This window comes from Alligator sinensis, unplaced genomic scaffold (genome assembly GCF_000455745.1).
Source record: "Alligator sinensis unplaced genomic scaffold, ASM45574v1 scaffold879_1, whole genome shotgun sequence".
NCBI classification, from domain to species: domain Eukaryota; kingdom Metazoa; phylum Chordata; order Crocodylia; family Alligatoridae; genus Alligator; species Alligator sinensis.
In genome coordinates, this window is record NW_005842250.1 from 1,623,848 (window position 1) to 1,644,562 (window position 20,715).

The window sequence follows — 20,715 nt, forward strand, 5'->3', positions numbered from 1 at the left end:
ATGAACTCCCTATCTAAGGGGTAGGGACATTCAAGGCACGGACTAACACAACCTCTGGAGTTAACCTCATTCAAGGGGCTATGAGGACAATCCCTATATTGATATAAATCCTTGGCATTTCCATTTTCAGTGCTCTGGGGGTAGAGGTGGTCCTACAGAGTCTGGAGTTGGCATCTCACAGTGTGTGCTCCTTAGAACAGTTACTGAAGAGCAATGTCAGGTTAAACTGCTTCAAAATTCCCTCTCCACCTATACATTACCAGTAGGCCCAACCTCCGAGAGCAGGGGAACTACAGAACTAGCTCAGAGGAGGGGTCACTGGTACGATACAACCCCCATTCCCCGCTTCAAGGTTTAGCAAGATAATGATTTGCTCCCCTGTGCAAAGAGCTTATACCCATCAGTGCGCAGCAGGGTAGGGCAGCACCTAAAGGCACCAAGAGGCAGACCACATTCCTGTACACAAGCTTTGATGAACCTGGGCATGTCTGCTCACTGCTTGATTGTATGTGCTTCAAGCTCCTGGGATGGACAGAGCCAGCAAAGATCAAAGGATTGAACCTGTGCCACTTAAACACAAATCTGGAGCAGAGTTTTCTAGAGCCAAATGCCCAATACCTACTCAGCCTGCTAAGTACCTTATGCTTCCTGCCAGCTGAGCACTTCTCATGCACCCTGCCAGCTGGGGGAGGAGCATGAACCAGGCTGGGCCTAAAGTGCCTTTCCTGGCTGAAAGTCACCTGCCCTGGCAGCCTGACTACTCAGAGAAGGAGAAAAGCTACCTCAGTCTGGGTTTCCACCACCAGCGCCACATCTTCAATGCGGATCCCAAACTCGCCGTCTTGGTAATACCCAGGTTCTATGAAGCAGAAAAGTGGGCACTGAATCCAGAACCAGAACAGCCCTGTCACTGTAGCTGTGGTCTCCCTCAAGGAGACTTCTACAGCCCCAGTCCCAGAGCAGTTATTTCCTATGAGCCCCTCTGCCCCACAAACACTCTTTTAGACAGAGCTCTGTACTCCAGGTCAGTGTCCTACACTATGTTCCAACCCAGCCTGGCAGGACTTGTGATGGTACCACAGCCCCATGCTCTTGGCCCTGGGCCAGGGGAGTCCCTGAAGAGTGATGTTTTTTGAAAGCCTAGAATCCTGCTCCACCAGAGCATGGGATGAAGTTGTGGGGGGGGGCACACGTACCTATGGAAGTGAACATCCCTGTGGTCAAGGGCACGTTGTTGGACTGAAATCCCACTGGCCCTGTAGGAGGGAGATGCCAAATTCAGTTTTTCATGAGTTTAGATCAGGAAAATCCCTGCAGGTGGGACCTTGGACACAAGGGGTTGGACCTTCTAGGTGCCTTGCACCAGGGCCCCTGCACTTAGCCTGCACTGTTACTGCTTGTGTACAAATCTCAGAGGGGCCCTGCAGGCCTTTGCCCTATGGAGCTCCTAACAATTCCCTCAGCAGTGCCCCCTAGCAGCAGCAGCTCACACCTTGCTGGGCCCTGTTGGTGACCAGACACATGAGGAAAGGTTACCAGGGTCCCTGGGGACCTGATGAATTAGTGTTGGGGGTGTGATGAGGGTCGATGTGGGGAAAGGGGGTCTATCTGCTAATGGGGAGCAAGAATTTTTGCTGGATAAGTGATGTTGCTGTAAGTTATAGGTGGTGGCACAGCAAGGGAGTGGGGTAGAGATGGGGGCATGGAGCACATGGTTTAGCACCCCTGAGCCAGCCTAGTCTGAATACCAGGTAGGTGGGCAGGAAGGGAAGAACCAAGAGTAAAACAGAGTCCTGTGGGACTTCTCCTAGGACCAAGCTAATGGGAGAGCACTCACACTCATGAACAGACAGGAAATTGCCGATGCCGTGGCCAGTCCCGTGGCCATAGTTGAGCCCAACCTCCCATAACGCCCGGCGAGCAAAGGCCTCAATCATTCGCCCTGCAACACAATGCCAAGAGCTATAAAGAAAAGCAGAGGAATGAATGTGTTCCCTACCTGGGCCTGGTCTGTGGGAGCTTCATCTACCTCTGTTCCTTCCATGGGCTCACACACTGAGTGCTGGCCTCAGAAGTGAAAGGAGGGGCAGGCTGATGGCTGGGCTGGAGCAGTCACAGCTGCCAGGACCCTTGGGTTCTATTCCTGGCTCTGGTTATGTCTGCATGCCCCTGGCCAATGCACTGGCCTTCTGTGTACCTCAGTGCACCCCTCTGCAACTTGTGATAAGGGCACCCGTCTTTGTAAATGCTTTGAAACACTAAGATGGCAGCTAAGTTGCTGGGTCTGGGCTGGGTATGAGCTGACTGAGGATGCCCTCACCTCTGGCCAGAGGCAGGAATCACATACGAGGTGCAGAGACTCATCCAACTCAGGATACTCCCTCGATTATAGCCTTGAATTGACAGTCACACATTTTTGCTGATCTGGACAGTGACTGGCTGCGCATGGTGACATTTGAGCTAAGGGGACCCAGCTTTCCCCTCTTCCTGTGCCTCTCCTGAAAAGGGACTGCTGGGACAGAGCAGGTCTGACTGGGAATGCCCCCTGGGAGAAGGGAGGCTGGCTGCATCCCCCCCTCCCCCTCCCCCTCCCCTTCCCATGGCACTGAGCCCCTACAGAGGACACTGGGGCAAGCAAAGCTGGGATAGGAACTGAGGAGTCCCTAGCCCAGGCCAGGGGCAGGACTTTCAGGCATCTTCCTGCCTGGGAAGTGCTTCCTCTGTCCTGCAGGCTCTCACAGCCTTTGTTCTCCACACATGGGCCAGGCAGCAGCATGCCCTCACAGCAAAGCTGGGCTTGTGCAGCACCTACCTGATGTACCAGAAGGGAAGACAAGTCTGGACAGCTCAATATTTCCCATCAACACTCGCGTATACGCTTCCTGTGGGGCACAGAAAGTGAGGCTCAGACTGTGCTCCCAGCAGGGCTGTGCAGAGAGCACATCCCTCCTGGGAAGCCTGCCCACATACATGTGCTGAGTGTGACTACAGCAGTCACTAGCCTCTAGCCTCTTGTATGGAGCAAGCATGGCTCAGCTGTGTGTCATGGGGCCTCAGGACTAGCAGCTAATGGCGATTCCCTTCCAGTGACAGCAGCGGGGCCTGTGCCCTGGGGCATAGGCTAGAGGCTCTGTCTGAGCTGTGCCCATGAAGGCCCCAAGCCTGTAGCTGACAGCATCTCCATGACCTTGACGCTCCAGCTGACCGAGGTCTGAGCTCCCTAGTCACTCCCCTGTCTGAGTGACCTGCTGCCTCTGGCTCCTGTTGGGGTAGTGCCCAGGAGCTGGAGGCCACCTTGTACTGAGAAGAAGATAAAGAGCACCTGCTTCCTAATATCAGCCAGAAGCACAGTGCCCCCCTGCCTCCGCCCAAATTGGACACCATCCCAGGGCAGCTGCAGGCAGAGCATGCTGAAGGGCAAGGGGTCATGCTAGGACTGAGCCGTACCTTCTGGAAAGGGGTGGGAGCCCCCCAGTGGACAGTCCGGGTTATATCCGTTGTTCCATCCCTGCAGCAAAATGAGCTGGGTGAGCGGCAGCCCAGGAAACACTTGGGGACCTTTGCTGCAAGCTGTGGGAACCGGTCACCCACAGCATGCTGGGCCCACTCACCTGGGGAAGCACAGAGGTCACCTGCTCTCTGTGAGGCTGGAGCAGGTCTGGGCTGGATGTGCCCAGGGGCATATGTGACTGGTAGGGGGTGCACGGGGGTGCACATGCCCCCCCCGATGGGCTCGGTGCCCCCCCTGACGGCCAACACTGATGCTGTCAGTAAGGCTGGTGTCCCCCCTGACAGCCATTGGCAACTTCTGCGGGTGCTCCCCACAGATTCAGGAGGCACCAGTCACTCATGCCTGCGGGAATGTGGTCAGGACAGCGCCACGGTGTGCCCATTTCTGGGCACCTTTGGGGATGTTTGGGACAGGATTGGGGGGAGGTGGGGGGAGGAAGCTGAGACGACATACAGGAGCCAGCTGCAGGGGCAAGTGGGAGGCATACTTACAGATATTGCCCTCCGGAGTCCGTCAGGTACATTTCATCCACCGACAGCTTCCGGCTGCTGACATTGGAGGGACTAGAAGGAAGAAAGTCCAGAGGATTAGGGATGGAGCTAACCCCTTCCCCCCTCCCTGGGACATGCAGCAGGCTCCGGCTCACACTCACTCACATGCAGGCCAGCAGTAGAACCTGAGGTGCAAGTGAACAATAGAGCCCTGTGGGCCAAGCACCCCCATCTTCCCCTGTCCCAAGAGACCCCCTCCTGCAGGTATACATGCCTCCTTCCTGCGCATCCCCAGCCCATGTCTTCCCTCCCTCCCTACCTGCCCACATCAGCTGTAAAGCAGCAGGACTGCCCTCCACACTCCCTGTGCTGTAGAAGACTAGGGAAACATGTAGACAGGGTCCAGCACAGAGGACAGCTCTGGGCTCACTGGGCCATGGCTCAGGAAAGAGCCCTGGCTGCCCAAAGAGCAGGGCCAGGATCTCTGGAGCCCTCACTCCTGGAATCCCAATGTGTGGCCATCCCCTGTGCAGAGCACCCAAATTGTGAGCCTGCCCTATGAATACCTGTAGTGGGCAAGTGCAGCATTGAGCCCACTGGCAGAGATGGTTTCAAAGCTGGGCCCCCGCCAGTGGTCCATCTTTCTACAAGGGAAGAGAGAGGTGCTGTGTGAGGCAGCCCCCAGCTGGTAGGTAGGGAGGAGTGGGGATGGTGAGCTAGGATAGCCCTGGGCTGCAGGCCTGCAGCTCACTCCACCCCCACCAGGTGGCACTGCTGGTCTCCACAACGTGGGCTGGAGGGACCACAGCCACAGGGAGGTTGATAGCAGCATTCCAGGGTACATGATCACATCTGTACTTGATTTTAGATACCAGCCTGCCCCACCCTTACTCAGCACCAGGGGGACCCGGGCTATGCCAGACTCCCTCCCCCTGTGGCCACGCCTACTTATGGAGAGTGGCACAGTGCACAGGAGTCCCTGGTCATTGAGGGCTGTGCTAGAGAGAAAGCTGAACCAGGGCCCAGCCCCTCACATGGTGCCATATGCAAGGGAATAGGGCAGGTGAGGACAGGATGGAGCCTGGTAGGGTCTGCCCTTATACTGACTGTCGTAGCTGGTTCACATAGTGTGCTCCGGAGAATTCATTCACTGATCCCAGTGGCACATTCTTCTCCAGCCAATGCAGGTACTGGATCACTGCCACGGCGTCCCGCACCTGGGGAGAGCTTGCTGGCAGTCACAGGACAGAGCAAGGCCAAGCTGGGCATTGGGAATTGGGGCTCATACAGGGTGCAGTTTCCCAGCTTCCCCTGCATGGTCAAGTGCAAGTGGTGATTGTGGATGGCCCATTGCACCTTGGTGGTATACCAGCGCCCAGACAACCTGCGCTCTGGCAGCTGGTGCTAAGAGCTGACAGAGGAGTGCTGCACCTGAGAATAACCCTGCGATTTGCCCTGCTTAGGGCAGAGGGAATGGAGCCCCACACTGCTTTCTGAAATTAATGCCATTTCCAAAGCACCCAGGTGCCACACTGGAGGCACCCATAGCACCCACACCACGCATTTCCCACAGCCACAGGCCTGCCCCTTCCATGAACAGAAGCCCCCTCCATTTGTTGACAGTGTCCTTGGCCCAACCTACTGAAGAATGAAGGCTCAGGCCAGACACTCACATGAGCTGCTTTAAGAAGTCCTTGCTCCTTGGTGTTCTTCACTGCCTTGGTGGTCATTACTGGGGAATAGCTTTCCTGCAAGCGCTTCTCCTGTGAGTGGGGATAGTTGTGTCATGCCATCTGGGGAGCAGAACTATGCCAGCACCCTTACTAGGACTGGGTTCTCTGTGCAAGGGAGCTCCATGCAGCTACTAGATGGGCCAGGTGTTGTCTATGCACCTAGCAGGGAGTGGCCAAGAGCACAGTTCTATGCATGAGATGTTCCCCCCAGCAGTCAGACCCATTAGCTTGTGATATCAGCAGCTGCATAATCCAGATGCAGGAGTGTTTTACCTCCCTCTGCTCAACATGGGGCAGATCAGAGCCTATGGCCTACCAAGGCATGTAGGCGTACCTCAGCAGTGGGGAGAATAGCTGCAGGGCACCCAGAAAGGCCATCGGGCAGGGGTCATCTCCACTGCCTCCCATTGCTACACTCCCTGATCATGCAAGTCCCATTTTCACCATCCCCTGCTCATGTTTATTTGACTTATATGCTGCCCTCCCTGCAAAAAGGCTCAGGGTGGCTATTGATACTACCCCCTGCCACAGGCAGAGACTCCTCCTGTGGACCAAGGCCTCTGAGGTCCTTTGCCCCTTTGTCTGAACCTGTGTGGACAATGCCCACCATAGGCTCCTCCAGACCCTCACATAGACAGGACTCGCTCAAGCCCTTCACAGCCTTGGGCAGGGTCTGAGTGTCCTGGAGACATCACAAAGAAGATGTGATGGTAGCCTCATCCCTTTTACCGCAGTGGGGTTCTGCAATCTGCCAGTGGTGCCTCTTACCTCAGGGATCACTCTAAAGAGCCCATAGGTGGTGTACTCAGTGCCAATCCAAACTTGGATGTCTCCCTGGACATAGTTCTCCAGATGGGCCTTCACCTGGTTGTAGTCCTCAAGGTGTACACACAGTGGCCCTGGGCATCCTGCTGTCAGGGACTGAAGGGCATCTTGGGTCAAGCGGCTCTGGTTCAGAAACAGGCTAGGAGCAAGAAAGGGGATGGGATTGAGTTGCAGTCACCTGCACAGTTTGGCAAGAAGCTGGCAGGAGGTGCAGGCAAGGAGCCAGTACATAGCAGATGGAGCAGGGAAGGGACTGCCATGCTGGGAAGAGAGGTCAGAGGAGACAGGGAGCCCCAGAGGCATCCTTGGGTCCAGAAGGGATGGGGAACTGAGGGGTCATGCCAGGGTCCAGAGGTGGGAGCTAGGGGGTCATACCGGGGTCTGGAGAGGATTGGGGAGCTGGTCCAGTCCTTCAAGACTGGAAATCCTTCTTACCTGATATTTGATTTGGTCAGCAGGGCATAGGAGTAGAACACGGGGTTGTAGGGAATGTCATCTCCTCGTAGGTTAAAGAGCCCTGCAAGAAAGAAGGCATTAGAGATGGGTGAGCTAAGCTGCGTGTGTCTGACCCTCTTGCCCTATCCTGCTTCTCATAGATTGCATGGTGGATTGGCAGAGGTTGTGCCAGACATGAGGTTAGCTGGACACTGGCTTTCCTTTCATGTTTGATCAATGCCCAGAGCCATGGGCTCTGACATCCCATGCTGGGCTTTAGGTGCCACTATAGCAATGATCAACTATCTCATGTTGGCTCCCTGGGGTTGGGGGAGTGATAAGAAGGCTGGCTAGCCTGCATGGCTCAGTGGCATTTGGGTTGTGGATAGTTGAGAGGCCACTGCTGGGAGATGGTGAGGGATATTGTAGACACCAGGTGAGGATGCAGTGGAAGGAATATGTGGATCCCCTGTACTCACAGGCTGTCTCCTCCAGGCCAGAGAGCAGCACTGCTGTGGGGCTCTTGGAATGCTTCTCCATTTGGGTTCGGATGTCAGAAACTTTGTTCTGCCAGGTGTTCCCTGAAAGAAAAGCAAGAGACAGGCACAGTTCAGATGAATGCCCAGAGTCTTGGGCTAGCAGGACTCAGTCCAGGATGGAAAGCCTAGCACTGAGACTGGGGAGGAATCTGATCCAGCTGTAGTTCTTGCTGCAGCTGCTCAGCACTTCCATGGAGGTGAGATGACTGGTAGCAGCTCTGGCACTGAAGGAGCGGGTGGATGAGCTGGTCCTTGTAGATGGCCTCCCCTGTGCTTGTGGGAAACCATCTACCCTGTGATCCAGCCCATCTGCACTTACATCTTGTTAACCTATGTCTTAAACATCTGGAGACCAAGGCTCCTGGCAATGCAGGCAGTCGAGCTGTGTGTGTGATGCTCAGCAACATCTGCTTCTGATCAAGAGTTGTCAAAGCCTGGATGCTAGTGCAGACCCCATGGTAAAGCTGGCACATGGCTCTGTGAATGCACTAAGACTCCTGTGGTCAAGAAGGGGTGAGGGCTTACCAGTGAACTCATCCGAGAGGGCATAGATACTGTGGGTGGGTGGAGGGGGCTTCTGGGCATCCCAGACAAGGTCCACTAGGTTGGTTTCAATGGGAATCAGGTTCCTGCCCGAATTCTGCAGAGCCTGGCAGTAACTCTCCCAGTTATCTGAGGAAGCAGTGCAGTCAGCAGTTAGGTACAAAGCGACAACTCTATGATCCACCCTCCTAACATTTCCACACTTTCCCACCATCAGGATCACCCCAGCCAAAGGTCAGAGCAATGGCAACTGGTCTGCTGTGTAGTCTTTCCCACCCCTCCACCGAGAAAGGGCCCATAAGGTCACTGTCAGAGGAATGGGAGTCTCTCAGACTTCCCCACCTGCCAGCAATGATCCATTAACAGGGTGGGAGGACAGAGCAGGGGGACTGGAAAAGCCATGTAGAGGTGGGGAAATACCAATGGAAAAGAGGAAGGGGTCCAAGCCAATGTTCTTCCCAGCTGGAACTTCCTGGAGAATCCACTCCCCAATAGAATGGATCCAAACTGTAAGACAAAACAGAGCATCACAGTGGTACCCTTGCCCTGTGGGCAGTCCAAGGTCAGGATTAGCTGCAAGGGAAGGGGGAGCTGGTGCTTGTAGCAACAGCTTGGGTAATAGCAGGGGCCAGGAGAGCAGCTAAGAAAAGGCAGGCTCAGAGCCAGGCTCCCAGACTCAGTGCCACACCTGCAGTCATATGCTATCGGGGGTGGGGGCTTATGGCAGAACATGGGGCTGCTGAGAGCAGTGGCACTCAGGGTTCCCCTGGGATAGGACCAGACTTCAAATCTGGGGCAGCAGCTGGGCACAGGAAAGTCTTTAGGGCCTGGAATCAGTGTTCACTCAGTGAGGTTGTGGGATTGGAATGGGCAGGAGAGGCCAGGCCCAAGAAGGTCTCCAAGTGCACTCTGCCTACTGACCTGTCTTCTGAAGCTCCCAACTACAATCCATCTGGCGTTCAGCCTGGATCCAATAGCGACTGTCAGTCCACAGAGTTGCTTTGTCCAGAGTCACCACCCCAGTTCCTCAGACACAGAAGAAGAGAAGCTAAGCACTGGGTTTCCCCTCTCTGTGGGCCTGCCCTGGGTCCTTCTGTGCATGTGTGCAGACATATCTGATTGTCCTGTCTCTTCCCATTGCCATGAGACGCAATGAGTGATTCAGGTCCTCACAGAACACACTGGCCTGTAGGGCTCCTGGCTTTGGACCCCCCATGGTCAAAGTGGTGCCACCACATCAGAGCAGCAGAGAACCAGGACAGGCAGCTTGCAGAATCCTACATCCTCCAGGCAGACCCACAGACATAGGCAGATGAATGTACCGGCCAGCTGGGCACGAGCCCAGCAGCCCCTACCGATCTGGGGCCCTGGCCCTGGGATCCTCATCAGCAGGGAAGTGGAAGCAGCAGTTTTAAACTCCGAGTCCATCTTTAGCGCCCAGTTTAAAACTGCGGCTTTCACATTTGCTTCCCAGGGAGCTGGAAGCAGGGGTGGGAGGTTGTCCACCAATGGGGCTGAGGGGATGGGGAGCAGGGCTGGGGTCCGGCCAGGAGAGCCACGCTGAGCCTGGGGGAGGGGAGGGGAGCAGGCAGGTGGCCCCGTGTCTGGAGGGGAGGGGGCCAAGCCAGGCCAGGCTGGGAGAGCCCTGCCCTACCTGGTGGGGGGTGCGTAGGGCCGGGCTGCCCAGGCCAGGAGCACTGCGTCTTTGCAGGCAGCGGTGCTTTGTGGGTCTTGGGGCCTATAGCCCCCCCAAATTCAACTTAGCACTCCCGCAGCCACCCCTCCCCGTGCCGCCGTGGCCCACAGCAGCTCCCTGCAGGTCAGTGTAACAGGGTGCAAGCCACAGGCGGGGTTAGGCGGGGGGAGAGGAGGCTACCTTAATGTGACCAAGAGTGGGGGAGGGGGAGGTCTTGTGTGGGGAAAGTGTGTGTGGGGCTGTTTTTGTGGGTCTGTGTGTGGGTGTCTGTAGGTCTGTGTGTGTGTGGGTCTGTGCCCATGTGCAAAGAGCGAGAGTAGAGTGCACACACCTGTGTCTGTGTGTGCATGTGCGCACGCGTCTGTGTGTGTGTGTGTGTGTATCAGCCATAGTGGGGCCTGGGAGCAGGAAGAAGAGGCGACCATGCGCCCCCCAGTCCAACGGGGTCCACCCAGTCTCACCCAGCACTAGGAGGGGAAGGGGCCCCTCTCCCCGCCCTCCCCCTGCAGCCCAGCTCCCATGGGGGGAGGGGGCCTCCAATTCTGTGCTTGTCCAGGGCCCCAGTGCACCTTAATCTGCCTTTGCCCACAGAGAACTCAGTTCTCCACTTGGCCAGGCCCGCAGAGGTACAGCTGATGGCAGGAGGCCCCCTTATGTCCAGAAACATGTGGACTGGCTTCTCCTTTCAGCACCTTGGACTTCTCTGTGCCTTGTAAAGCAAGGTGGCCAAAAATGCCCAGATGTCCTGGTCCACAGGCATTCCCCCCTGTCCTTTCACCCCAGCTTAGAGCGAAAAAGGAGAAATCTCAGAGTTTTCCACAAAATAAAAATATTCTGGCATATTCCGTATAATGCCATCCCTGGGTGATGTTACATGGACCACATCATGACATGGCTCAGCTTCACTAAAGCAGCATTTTCTGGCCACCACTTTAGAGTAACTCTGCTTGCAACTCTGATCCTCTCCTGGCCGCTTCCTGCCCCCAAGAAAGAGGCTTACAGTGCAGCCCCAGGGAGCTCCCTCACAGAGGGACCCCATGCAGAAAGGTAGCCTCTGTCTCTGCCCTGCTGACTGGGAAAGAGGCACACAGGTCTGCATGTTGTTACAGGGGTATGCTCCTCCAACTCCAGCCCTGCCTGCTCTTCTCATGCTGTACAGCAGAGGTGGGCAAAAGATGGGCCAGATTTGGCCTGCCAAGAGATTTTATCTGGCCCGTGGTGGGCCCCTTGGTCCCACCTCAGCCCAGGCAAGGGAGGCAGCCTGAGCCATGGCACATGCGGGCAGTCCTGCCTCCCCCAGATGCGCCGTGGGGCTATGGTGGCACAGCAGCCAGACTTGCTTCCCAGCAGCCCCAGTGGTGGTGGCTCCTTTTAGCTGCTGCTGCCAGACCTGGTCCCACTCCTTGAGCACCCCTGCTGGTCTACCCTGCACTTACCACCGGGCAGGACCTACACAAGCAGAACACGCAGCCAGCTGAATGGGATGGGGCTGCGGGCAGGTGGGGGAGTGGTGTTCGGGAGTGGGATGGGCAGGCAAGGCCAGGCAGGATCACAGGCTGGGATCTTGTAGTGGTGACAGCACGGGGCCAGAGCAGAGCCACGAGCCACTCCCTGCACACCCCTGCCACGCGTGCAGGTTCTATGGGCGGGGGCATGCAGGGAGCAGATCACGGCTCTGTCCTGGCCCCAGGTCTGGCCCCACACTATCACCACCCCAAAATCCTGGACCCAGCCCCAAGTGCAACCCCACACTGCCTGCGGTACCATCACGTCCTCCTGGCCATGCACCCTGCCCATGTGGGTCCTGGTCAGTCCCCATGGAGACCCTGGGAACAAGAAGCAGTGACAGCGAGGGGGCAGCAGATCATGGCTTTGCTCTGCACTCAGCCAGGATGGGGCCGGGGCTGGGATCCAGGGAAGCAGCATCCAGAAGTGGCACAGGTGGGTGGGCAGGACTGGGGTTGGGATTGTGGCGCCCTGGGCCCATGCTGTCACCACCCTGCAATCCTGGTGTCTCCATGGAGACCAGCCGGGACTCATGGCCAGGCGGATGGGATGGTGCATTTAGGGAATTTTGGTGAGTGGCTGTGCAGAGTGTGTGGGGAACACGCTGACCCAGTCCACAACAGCTCACTAAAACTCCCTATGTGGCCCACAAACCCAAAAAATTGCCCACCCCTGCTATACTGTCAGGCAGACAGTGTGGGCCCTGACTCCTTTCTGCCTTGGACCTGTGGCTGGCATCCACCTGCAAATCAAAAGAAAAGTCTATGTTCCCCAGGGAGAAGGCCATGTTTAGAGCAGGTGCTGTGGGATCGTCTTTTCCAGGCATGCCAGAAGGGACCATCCCAATGGGAAGAGCTCCCAGAGTGTGATAGGATGTCTGGGAGACTGGACTGAAACAGCAGAGCAAGCAGGCAGTGGGGATATGTTCTCACCTGCAGATCCTGTAAAGCCTGTCATCCATGCCAACCGGGCATCCTGCTCAGCTATGTACTCGCTCTGAGAGACAGAGAAAGCCCATGACTACTGGCATCCCTCTCCCCACACACGGTTACCCCTGCCATTGCCTGTACATGAACAGGGCGAGAGATAAAGAGCTGTAACTCTGGCAGGCAGTCATTGCCCAAGGGAGCCTTCTCCAGGCAGCCTGGCTCACAGTGTCCTCCAAAGAGGTAGAAAGCAAGGATTAGGCAATGGGAAGTAGAGACAGGGTTGGGCAGGGGGCGGTGTTTGGTTTGCAGGCATTTGGCAGTGAGCTACTGATTTCTCTGCAGGTGTGGCACCACAGATCTGAGCCACAGCCTGGTCACTGTGCAAGGTGTGGGGTGCAGTGGCATCCAGGGAGTGAAGGTGAGAGAGGTCTTGGGTGGAACAGACACAGCTCTGGGCTTACCATGTGGGCATCAGTGGCTGGAACAATGTAGGCACTGACGTTGTAGACTCGCATGTGTTGACGCAGGGCCTGGAGTCGCTCAGCTGTGTTTGTCACTGTGGAAGGCAGGTACTGAGGTCACAGGGAAACACAGGTTAATGAAGGGTCCAGGGCTCGGGGGCAGATCTCTACCCCCCCACCTCCAGAGAGCACCTGCTCAGTTAATGTGGGCAGCCAGCTGTCCCACGGGATTGCTCTGTTCTGCTTCATAGCTGTGTGACATGGCCACACACACACACACCTCCCAACAGGGCTGTCCTGAAATTAAAGGGCTGGTCTGCACAGTGCCCTTAGGGACTCTTTTGGGCCCTGCCTGAGCCAGGACATAGACTCTTCTTGGAGCACTATGGAAACAGACTTAGTGTTGTGCCACATACCTGTCTATGCTGAGCATTTGGTTTGCCTCCTCCCCAGCCCTTTAGCTAGGAGCCTGATGGGTGTTCCTTGGCTATACTGACCAAGGCATGGAGATGGCAGCTGTGTTTGGAGAAGAGACCCAAGTAACACAAAGGTTAGTAGAGAGCAGGGAGGAAGCAAGAGAACCCAAAGTTTGTGCTGAAAAGAATGGCGCGGGGGGGATTCAGGGCTGCCTAGAGCTGCAGATGGGACATGCACATTTCCAGACGTTCTCTGGGATGCCAGGAAGGTTCTCACCGGAGGGACTGTGGTGCAGTTTCTGACATCACTTCCTGCAGAGCGGGTTTGCTTTGACTGTCCAAGGGTGCAGCCTGGAAGCAAGGGGGAGAGCAATAATTATACAGATGCCTACCACATTGTCAGGTTATAAGCACTGCTGTACCAGACACCCTGCTTCCCCTGAGGTGCCATCATGGCCTGGCTCCCAGCAGCATACCAAGCATGAGCCAGTGGCCCCATTCAGCCTCCTGACCAGGGTACAGAGGGCTCCAAAGGCCATGTAGAGACACAGGGATGCCAGAATTTTAACAAAGCACTGGCAGAGTCCAGAGTCATGAATCAGGACTTGTTTCCAGATCATCTGGTACTCAGATTGTGAGTGTGTGACCCCAACCTGCCCTTGGTACTAGGCCAAAATAGCTAACTCTCCTGTGAGGTGGAGGTGTTCACAAAGCTCCAACCCCTTGGAGGCCAATAAACCTGGGTTGTGCAGAAAACTATGACAGCCCAACCCCCCACATAGCCACCTGATAGCACAGCCCCTGCACTGCTGCCTGACAGCATGGCTGCCAGACATCACAATCCCTACACAGCTGCCTGACAGCGTAGCCCCTGCATGGCTGCCTGACAGCATGACTTCCTGACAGTGCCATCCTCACATACCCAGCTGACATCACAGCCCTGACACAACTGCCTGAAAGCAGCTGCTTGAAGGATCAGCAGTAAGATGGCAAAAACACCCAAAACCTATGTTTATTTTTCTCTTAATGTAATGATTGTTGCAACAATCTTATGATTTTGGGTGCTTTGGCCTGGCCATGATGCAAGCTAGGACCTTGTCTGAAGTTTGATCAGTCTAATCCCCACTCCACACAGACCAGCAACAGCCTCAGGCTTCATTGGCTTCCCTGTCCTGATGCTGTGCAGAGATAAAGAACATATGACATCAGCTGCAGAAAGACACGCAGGCCTGTGGGAGAGCACTTCAACCTCCCTGGACACTCCACTGCTGACTTCAGGATTGATGTTCTCAGGCAGAAAAAAATTAAAAGCCAGTTTGAACAGAAAGTTGCAGAACATGAAATCATCCACAGACTGGACTGTCCAAAGTATGGTCTAAACAGGGAATATGGATTCTTATCCCATTCCCTGGATTAGTTTTTGTGACCCTTTGTTTGTATGGGTTCTTTGCTTGTATGCTTCTCCTAGCATTCCCCACCCTCACCCTCCTGCTTTCCTACCTGTTGTATTCTAATCACTCACTCCACTTTATATTCTCCTTTCTGCACATCTTCCACAGCATCTGATGAAGTGAATTTTGGGTTCCCAAAAGCTTGTGCTCTCTCTATATAGCTTAGCATTAGTCTATAAAGGTGCATATCTACCCTGCCTTCAAACAGGCCCAAATTTGGACTGCAGCAAATGGCAGTGAGAAAACAGGGTGCAGGGTTCAGGCCCACGGAGGTTGCCCCAGGGATGGAGCATGTTGTGAGCCAGGCAATAGCCTGGGTTCTGCCCAGATTCACCTTTCAGTTGCTTGGCTTCTATCTTGTACAGGCTATAGCTATTTAAATGTGATGTCACTCGGGATGTGGGTAAGCTTTGCCTGCATCAGGCAAGTGAACCAGCATGCAGGTAGCACACAAATTATGTAGGGTGTCAGAAATGAGTGTCTGCACACTCACACATATGTTTGTGTGTGCATGTGTATGGTGTGCATGTGTGTGTACTGTATTAATATTTCTCCCTTGCACAGAAAATGGGGTGAGTGTGATCAGGCTCCCACAGGACAGGAAAGGTTAATGACAGGCTATGGGCTCATTCAATCCTCCTTCCTTGCAATGTATCAGGCCTGCAGAGAGGGAAGGAAGAAGGCAGAGCCAGGTCAGCAGGTGGCTGAGGAAAGAAAGCAGATGACCAGCGCTTTTCCTGTGAGGGGAGGATGAGCTGGTGGCAGGAGTCGCTTATATGATGGCTGCCTGTGGGAACTCCTCTGAGGTAGAGAAGAGCTGATAAGGAATTAGCTTGTGACAGTCAAAGCGGTGACCCACTAACCAAAGCCCTTCAGTTACTCTGTACTTAACTGAGGGAAGTTGGGACCCAGAGGACAGGACCCAAGCAATGTAGGCTCTCCCCAGTGAAGGCCAGAGCTTACTGCAACTGAGTTGCCACCCTGGGTGGAGTGGGAACGCAGAGGGGCAGGACGGCATACTGAGAATGGCTCCGAGAATCCCCACGCTGGGGAGCCCCATCACTAAGAGAGTCTAGCAGCTACCCTTCCAGCACTGCTTGTCCTTGTCTCTTCCTCCATGTTACTCTGTAAGTGGCAAAGAAAGAGCCCTAGTTCCTAAAGCCATGGGGATTCCCATTATTGCTGGGATGCAGAAACCACTCCGAGTGACCAGGAATCTGCTGTAAACTCAGCACAGAGCAGCACTTTCAGTAAAACTTTCAGTCTCATCTCCAAGGCATGTCAATCAGCAGGGGTGGAAGTGCCACGGCTGGGCAAGAGAGAGCATTCTTGCAGTCCCAGGGAGACAGCAGAGCTATTTGCAGCCTTTGGAAGGCAATAAATTGGAAACAGGAGTTAGGCCAATGCTCCATGTTTCTAAGTTTGTCATCTCTCATCCAAGGAACACAAACAATGCACCCGTGGGCTCAGGACAGCAGGATCAGAGTAAAGGAACCCTCTGCCACAAGGGGACAACAAGAGAGAAGGGCAGCAGAGGCCCAGGGCACACTCATGGACTGTAACAATGCCTGGGACCTCCCTCTGTGGCAGTCTCATGATTTCCCTCTGTAGCAAGTATCTGAGTACCATAGATGTCAGCAGCACCAGGCCCCACTCTGAGACTGACCCTGCTCCTCATTATGTTTCCTTGGGCTTGTCAGGAGAAAAGTCAGGCTTGACTGCTGCCTTGTTGCTCTCATGAGCCTGAGCCTAAGGCTCAGGGAGGGGTGGGGTGGCCAAGGATGGTTCGTTGCAGCCTCTTTCTAGGGGGGCTGTGGAGCAGCAGGAGGTAGCTGGGGTAGTTCTACTGACCCCAAGTTTACTCCCACTCCATGCCCTACAAACCTAGGAGCATGCCACTCCCCCATCCCATGCTCTCTGACAGGCTGGTGGAGCATGGCTCCCATCTGCTGACTCCTACAACCCTTAAACCAAGGGAATTACTGACTAGAAGCTGGAGGGGTATGTGGATAAGGTTCACAGCCCAAATATAGTGAGTTTAGATCAAAACCCAGCAAAAGTGATATAGAAATTCTAACACAACCAACAATAAGCCAGGCCATTCAGAGCAAAGGTGTCGCCTACAGAGATCCAAGCATATGACAGTATGGAATTCAGCTTAGAAACACAGGCCCCCTTAATTCTGCCTTTGTAGAGCTATCCCTATGTACTCAGAAGCTGAGATCATTTTAAACATTCCCAGTACACGGGTGCTTCGTATCTGTGACCAGAAACTGAGCACACCCCAGTTGTGATCTGCAGACTACAGATCAGCCCCATCACTGCCCACTGATGGCATCTGTCCTCTTATTCATCAAGAGCATAGCCTGCTGCTGAGACGCTGTTCGACGTTTTGCAGAATGGGGCCCTCTACCAGATCTGGCTCCTACATTACCAAGTACCAAGGTGCTTTCCTGTGTAGTTCTTGGATGAATCTCTCCTTCCAGAATATGAATGATTTTGCTTTTTCCTGGTGTTGCCTTCTCCAATTTAACTGTGGCATGATCTGCAGCCCTTGGCTCTCAGTCCACTTGCACAGCTGCCCAGAGGGGCTCTGATCTTCCCAGCAAAAATCTGGGCTGCCCTGTCTAGTGCTTGGGAGCTTTAAACTCATATCATACTGCCAGAGTCTGTCTTGCTGCTGGCTGGGGGGTTGCAAGTCAGTACCCAGAGGTGGGCTGAGTCCCCAAATCAGGCAGAAGAGCACCCCCAGACACAGGGGATGGAGTTAAAGGGGGCAGCCACTCTTGCTCTCAAAGAAGAGAACCATGCTCATTTTCTCTGGCATGCAGAACAAAAGAACTTGCCTTAATTTAACCTGAAACTTCCAACTCTGCCCTGAGTCCTAATGGAAACCATAGAACTGCTTTTGTGAGGAACCAGCCACCAGAAAGTGAAGAGAAAGCCATGGGTTCGGCCTCCAAGTACACAAGCACTCAGAAACCAAGGAGGTGGGTGACGAGTTGGCCAGAGGCTAGCAGCCCAAAGTCTAGCTTTCACCTACCTTTCCACCAAGCCCAGACTATCTGTCTAAGCCAGTACCATCTGAACGAAAAGCCTCACCAACATACCAAGAAAGAGAAGCATCCAGACCCATGAGGTGCAGAGGGAAAAAGACATGTTTCTTCAGAAGCCTGGAGACTCCTTTCAGATGGGAGCAGAGGGAGCGAGAGGAAAGTTTCAGTCCAGGGTGGGGCTTTTATCTCTCACTGCCCTCCTCCTGTAGGTGTACCTGCTAGGTAGCAGCTGCTCTGTTGGCAGCAGGTAAGGGCTCTGCTTCAGATCCTGTGTACTTCCTGTATCCTGAAATTCAGAGCCTGTCACTAGATAAAGCAAATAGTTAACACACCACAGGATGTGAGACCCAAAGTCCAAAGATCCTCCCCAAGGCAGAGCAAGGACCAATCAGCAGAGAAGCAGCTGTCCCTGGCCTCTCAGCCTGGGCCCTCCCTTTGGCACATCTTGGCTGGGGCAGAGGATTAAAAGTAATGCTAAAAGAAGACACTGTGCTTGTGCCCTGGTTTGCTTCTGCAGAGTCATTAGCTGGGACCTGAAGGAAACATTTCCTAAGGGGAGTTTTTGCCAGCATGTGTTAGATGGATCAGGGCCAAGGTGTCTCTCTGAAGCCCTAGCAAGCTGGTGCAGGGCTATCCTCTGCCCCCACTGGGGAGGGTGTTAGTTGCAATCCTTTATAATCCTCAGAGCTGGGCCAAGATGGGTTGACAAAACTACAGTGTGCTGAACAGTCTAAAACCTTCTCCCCACTCAGATACCCAAGAACCAAGGCTCAGGCACCTAACCCTGCAAGCTCCCCAGCCAGTTGCAAGCTTCCAGAAAAGATGAGATGAGACCCAAATTGATCATTGTGTAAAAGCCAAGCATTGGACAAGCAGCTGCTTTGGATGCTCTCTTCCTGAGTCATTAAGCAATAACCAAGGTTACAAAGGTCACTTGGCTTCAATCAGAAGGAGGTCACAGAATTGGGCTCTGAAATTAAGGAGCATTGGGAACAGTTGGATCTGGTCTCCTGGCCAGGTGGGGTAGGGACAAGCAGAGCTCACTACCCTGCTCCACAGCTTCCTCTTACGGGTTCTGTATGATTTCTTTGGCCACCCACAAATTTTAAAAAATCAGCCCAAACAGCCTCAAACAGCTACTGCAGCCAATTAATAAATGTCACTAACAGGAAGGGAGCTCACTGGAAGCCAGGGAAATGGACATCTTTCAAGTAGAACCAACTCTGAGGCCCGGTGGCTGCCTTCTCATGTGGTGACCTCCTGTCTTTGTGTGTTTCCTTCTGCAATGGCAAGCTGGCTGCTAGGTGGATCTTCCCCCTGACAAAAGTGTTAATCCTTATCAGCACCTGCATAGGCTAATACTTACTGATCTCACTGCACAAGTGTTATCTCCCAGGGACAGAAAGCTAGGATCTATCTTGGTTTTATGCAGATGTGTGTTTGCTTCAGGGTAGACTCATGGAGCTGCTTATGACCTCAGTGCAGGTGCTTAGCAATTACCTGGACAGGTTACCAGCCACTGACTGCTGAATGTCCTTCCCCATTTGCAGGAGGTAACTGGTAGCCAACACTTCTACAGTTGACTGTCTTTTGTAGCTTCCTGGAGTGTACATCTGTACCTGTGCCTAGCACAAGGAGATCTAATACATGTTGGCACTAAGGGCTTTGGTCCTGCTGTCCATGAGACTTTGAGCTAATGAGCTTGACAAAGAGCCATAAGGTGTGTCACTATGATAAGTGTGGATCTGTGGAATCTGACTGGGCTTGTTTCTATAAAGTTTTTTGTTGTTTTCCTGAGAACTGATTAGATGTCACGTAGTCAAGGCATGTCATGGGAGGGGGCAACTAGGGAATAGCTGCTCTGAATCAGCTAGGGAATAGAATACGAGAAGCTGAAACACAGGTTAATTTCCTGCTTCCCCTGCCTCTCTGACTGCACCCTTTCTGTGCCACATTTTCCCGCTCTGAAAAGTACTTTGAACTCTACTGGTGAACCTGCCCTCTAAGAGCTAGGGATGGTTACTGTTAACTGAGTCATCAAAAGAGCTTTGGAGATGAACTGTAGTGAACTGTAGGTTAGCACCTATTGACTCTTCTGGTGTCCTCTATGAGCAACTTACATTTTATAATGTGTTGCTGATCCATAGCCCAGCTTGGGCTAAAGGTTCTGCTCTCCCAAGAATTCAAACCGAAATGTCTAAATAAGATTTTTATACTTAAGCATAATTTACATGCAGATGAAATGGGATCCCTTTTCCCAGTCCAGCTAAAAGGGACGTCAGCAAAGTGGCCTCATGTATACCCTATGTGAATCGAAATAAAGAGATAATGATCCTGAATCAATGTGATGGATGTTGAGAGTTTAGACTGGTTATGAACAGTTTGATGTGTTATTTCGATTGGTTTGGTTTGATTCTCCAACTAATTCCCTTGTTTTTAACCCCAAATTAAACATGATAATGAGATGGATGTTGAGAGTGTATAAGCATACACTTATCTGCCTTAAAGATCAAACATTCTGTTGATCATCAGTTTTGTTCCTTCAACAAACTTTTTACCCCAAATTAGAAGTTGTACATTTGTCTATTTTGTAAGTCATATAAACCTCTCTCTCTATGAACAATGCCTCTGCTTTTCCTGTAAGCCCTGAAAGATGCAAAGTGCTAGGTATTAGATAAAATTAAGGAATGTATGGGCTGCATCCACAAAACTTACAGGAACTATACAGGATTTTATTTGTTTTCTTAATGATTGCTGCTCTCTGGATATTACCTTAATTGTATGGTACGGTGATATAAAGCTATAAGGATTTGAACAGTACAAACTCTGAAATGGGAAAAGAAATAGTTTAAAAGGGGATTACAATATATGGAGAAAATTGAAAGACCTGTGGTTTCTAAAAAAAGAACACAGCATAACAACTCTCCAACTAAGAAATGACTGAAGAAACTAGTTATACACAGATGCCATCTACTGGGGATTGACAGAGGCAACAGAGACTAAGTGCAGAGCAAGTTCATAAGTGTCTGATCAAGATAAGCAAGCATCTACCCTCTGATGACCTTGGAAACTGGGTATAAATAGGGGTCATCATCCAGGAATACTGTACAGGAGCCTGCTGAA

General features: G+C 53.2%; 1 protein-coding gene across 3 annotated transcripts in view; it reads right to left on the reverse strand.

Moving 5' to 3' along the window:
• XPNPEP2 (X-prolyl aminopeptidase 2) overlaps positions 1 to 17,879 on the reverse strand; it is a 20,084-nt gene extending 2,205 nt beyond the window's left edge. Inside the window, exons 1-20 of one of the 3 annotated variants that reach the window (XM_014521755.2) lie at positions 17,808 to 17,879; positions 17,647 to 17,719; positions 13,363 to 13,436; positions 12,670 to 12,780; positions 12,212 to 12,275; positions 8,999 to 9,103; positions 8,498 to 8,584; positions 8,060 to 8,206; positions 7,475 to 7,576; positions 6,996 to 7,077; positions 6,504 to 6,699; positions 5,676 to 5,765; positions 5,110 to 5,219; positions 4,569 to 4,646; positions 4,003 to 4,074; positions 3,448 to 3,508; positions 2,813 to 2,882; positions 1,838 to 1,942; positions 1,197 to 1,256; positions 783 to 859 (exon numbers count right to left, since the gene is read on the reverse strand). In XM_014521755.2, coding sequence (XP_014377241.1) covers positions 783 to 859; positions 1,197 to 1,256; positions 1,838 to 1,942; positions 2,813 to 2,882; positions 3,448 to 3,508; positions 4,003 to 4,074; positions 4,569 to 4,646; positions 5,110 to 5,219; positions 5,676 to 5,765; positions 6,504 to 6,699; positions 6,996 to 7,077; positions 7,475 to 7,576; positions 8,060 to 8,206; positions 8,498 to 8,584; positions 8,999 to 9,103; positions 12,212 to 12,275; positions 12,670 to 12,780; positions 13,363 to 13,436; positions 17,647 to 17,695 — 1,740 coding nt within the window. In that variant the 5' untranslated portion in view covers positions 17,696 to 17,719; positions 17,808 to 17,879. The remainder of the gene's footprint in view (positions 1 to 782; positions 860 to 1,196; positions 1,257 to 1,837; positions 1,943 to 2,812; positions 2,883 to 3,447; positions 3,509 to 4,002; positions 4,075 to 4,568; positions 4,647 to 5,109; positions 5,220 to 5,675; positions 5,766 to 6,503; positions 6,700 to 6,995; positions 7,078 to 7,474; positions 7,577 to 8,059; positions 8,207 to 8,497; positions 8,585 to 8,998; positions 9,104 to 12,211; positions 12,276 to 12,669; positions 12,781 to 13,362; positions 13,437 to 17,646; positions 17,720 to 17,807) is intronic. The other 2 variants (XM_025208769.1, XM_025208768.1) reach the window with 2 other exon arrangements.
• Between the last annotated feature and the right edge of the window lie 2,836 nt (positions 17,880 to 20,715).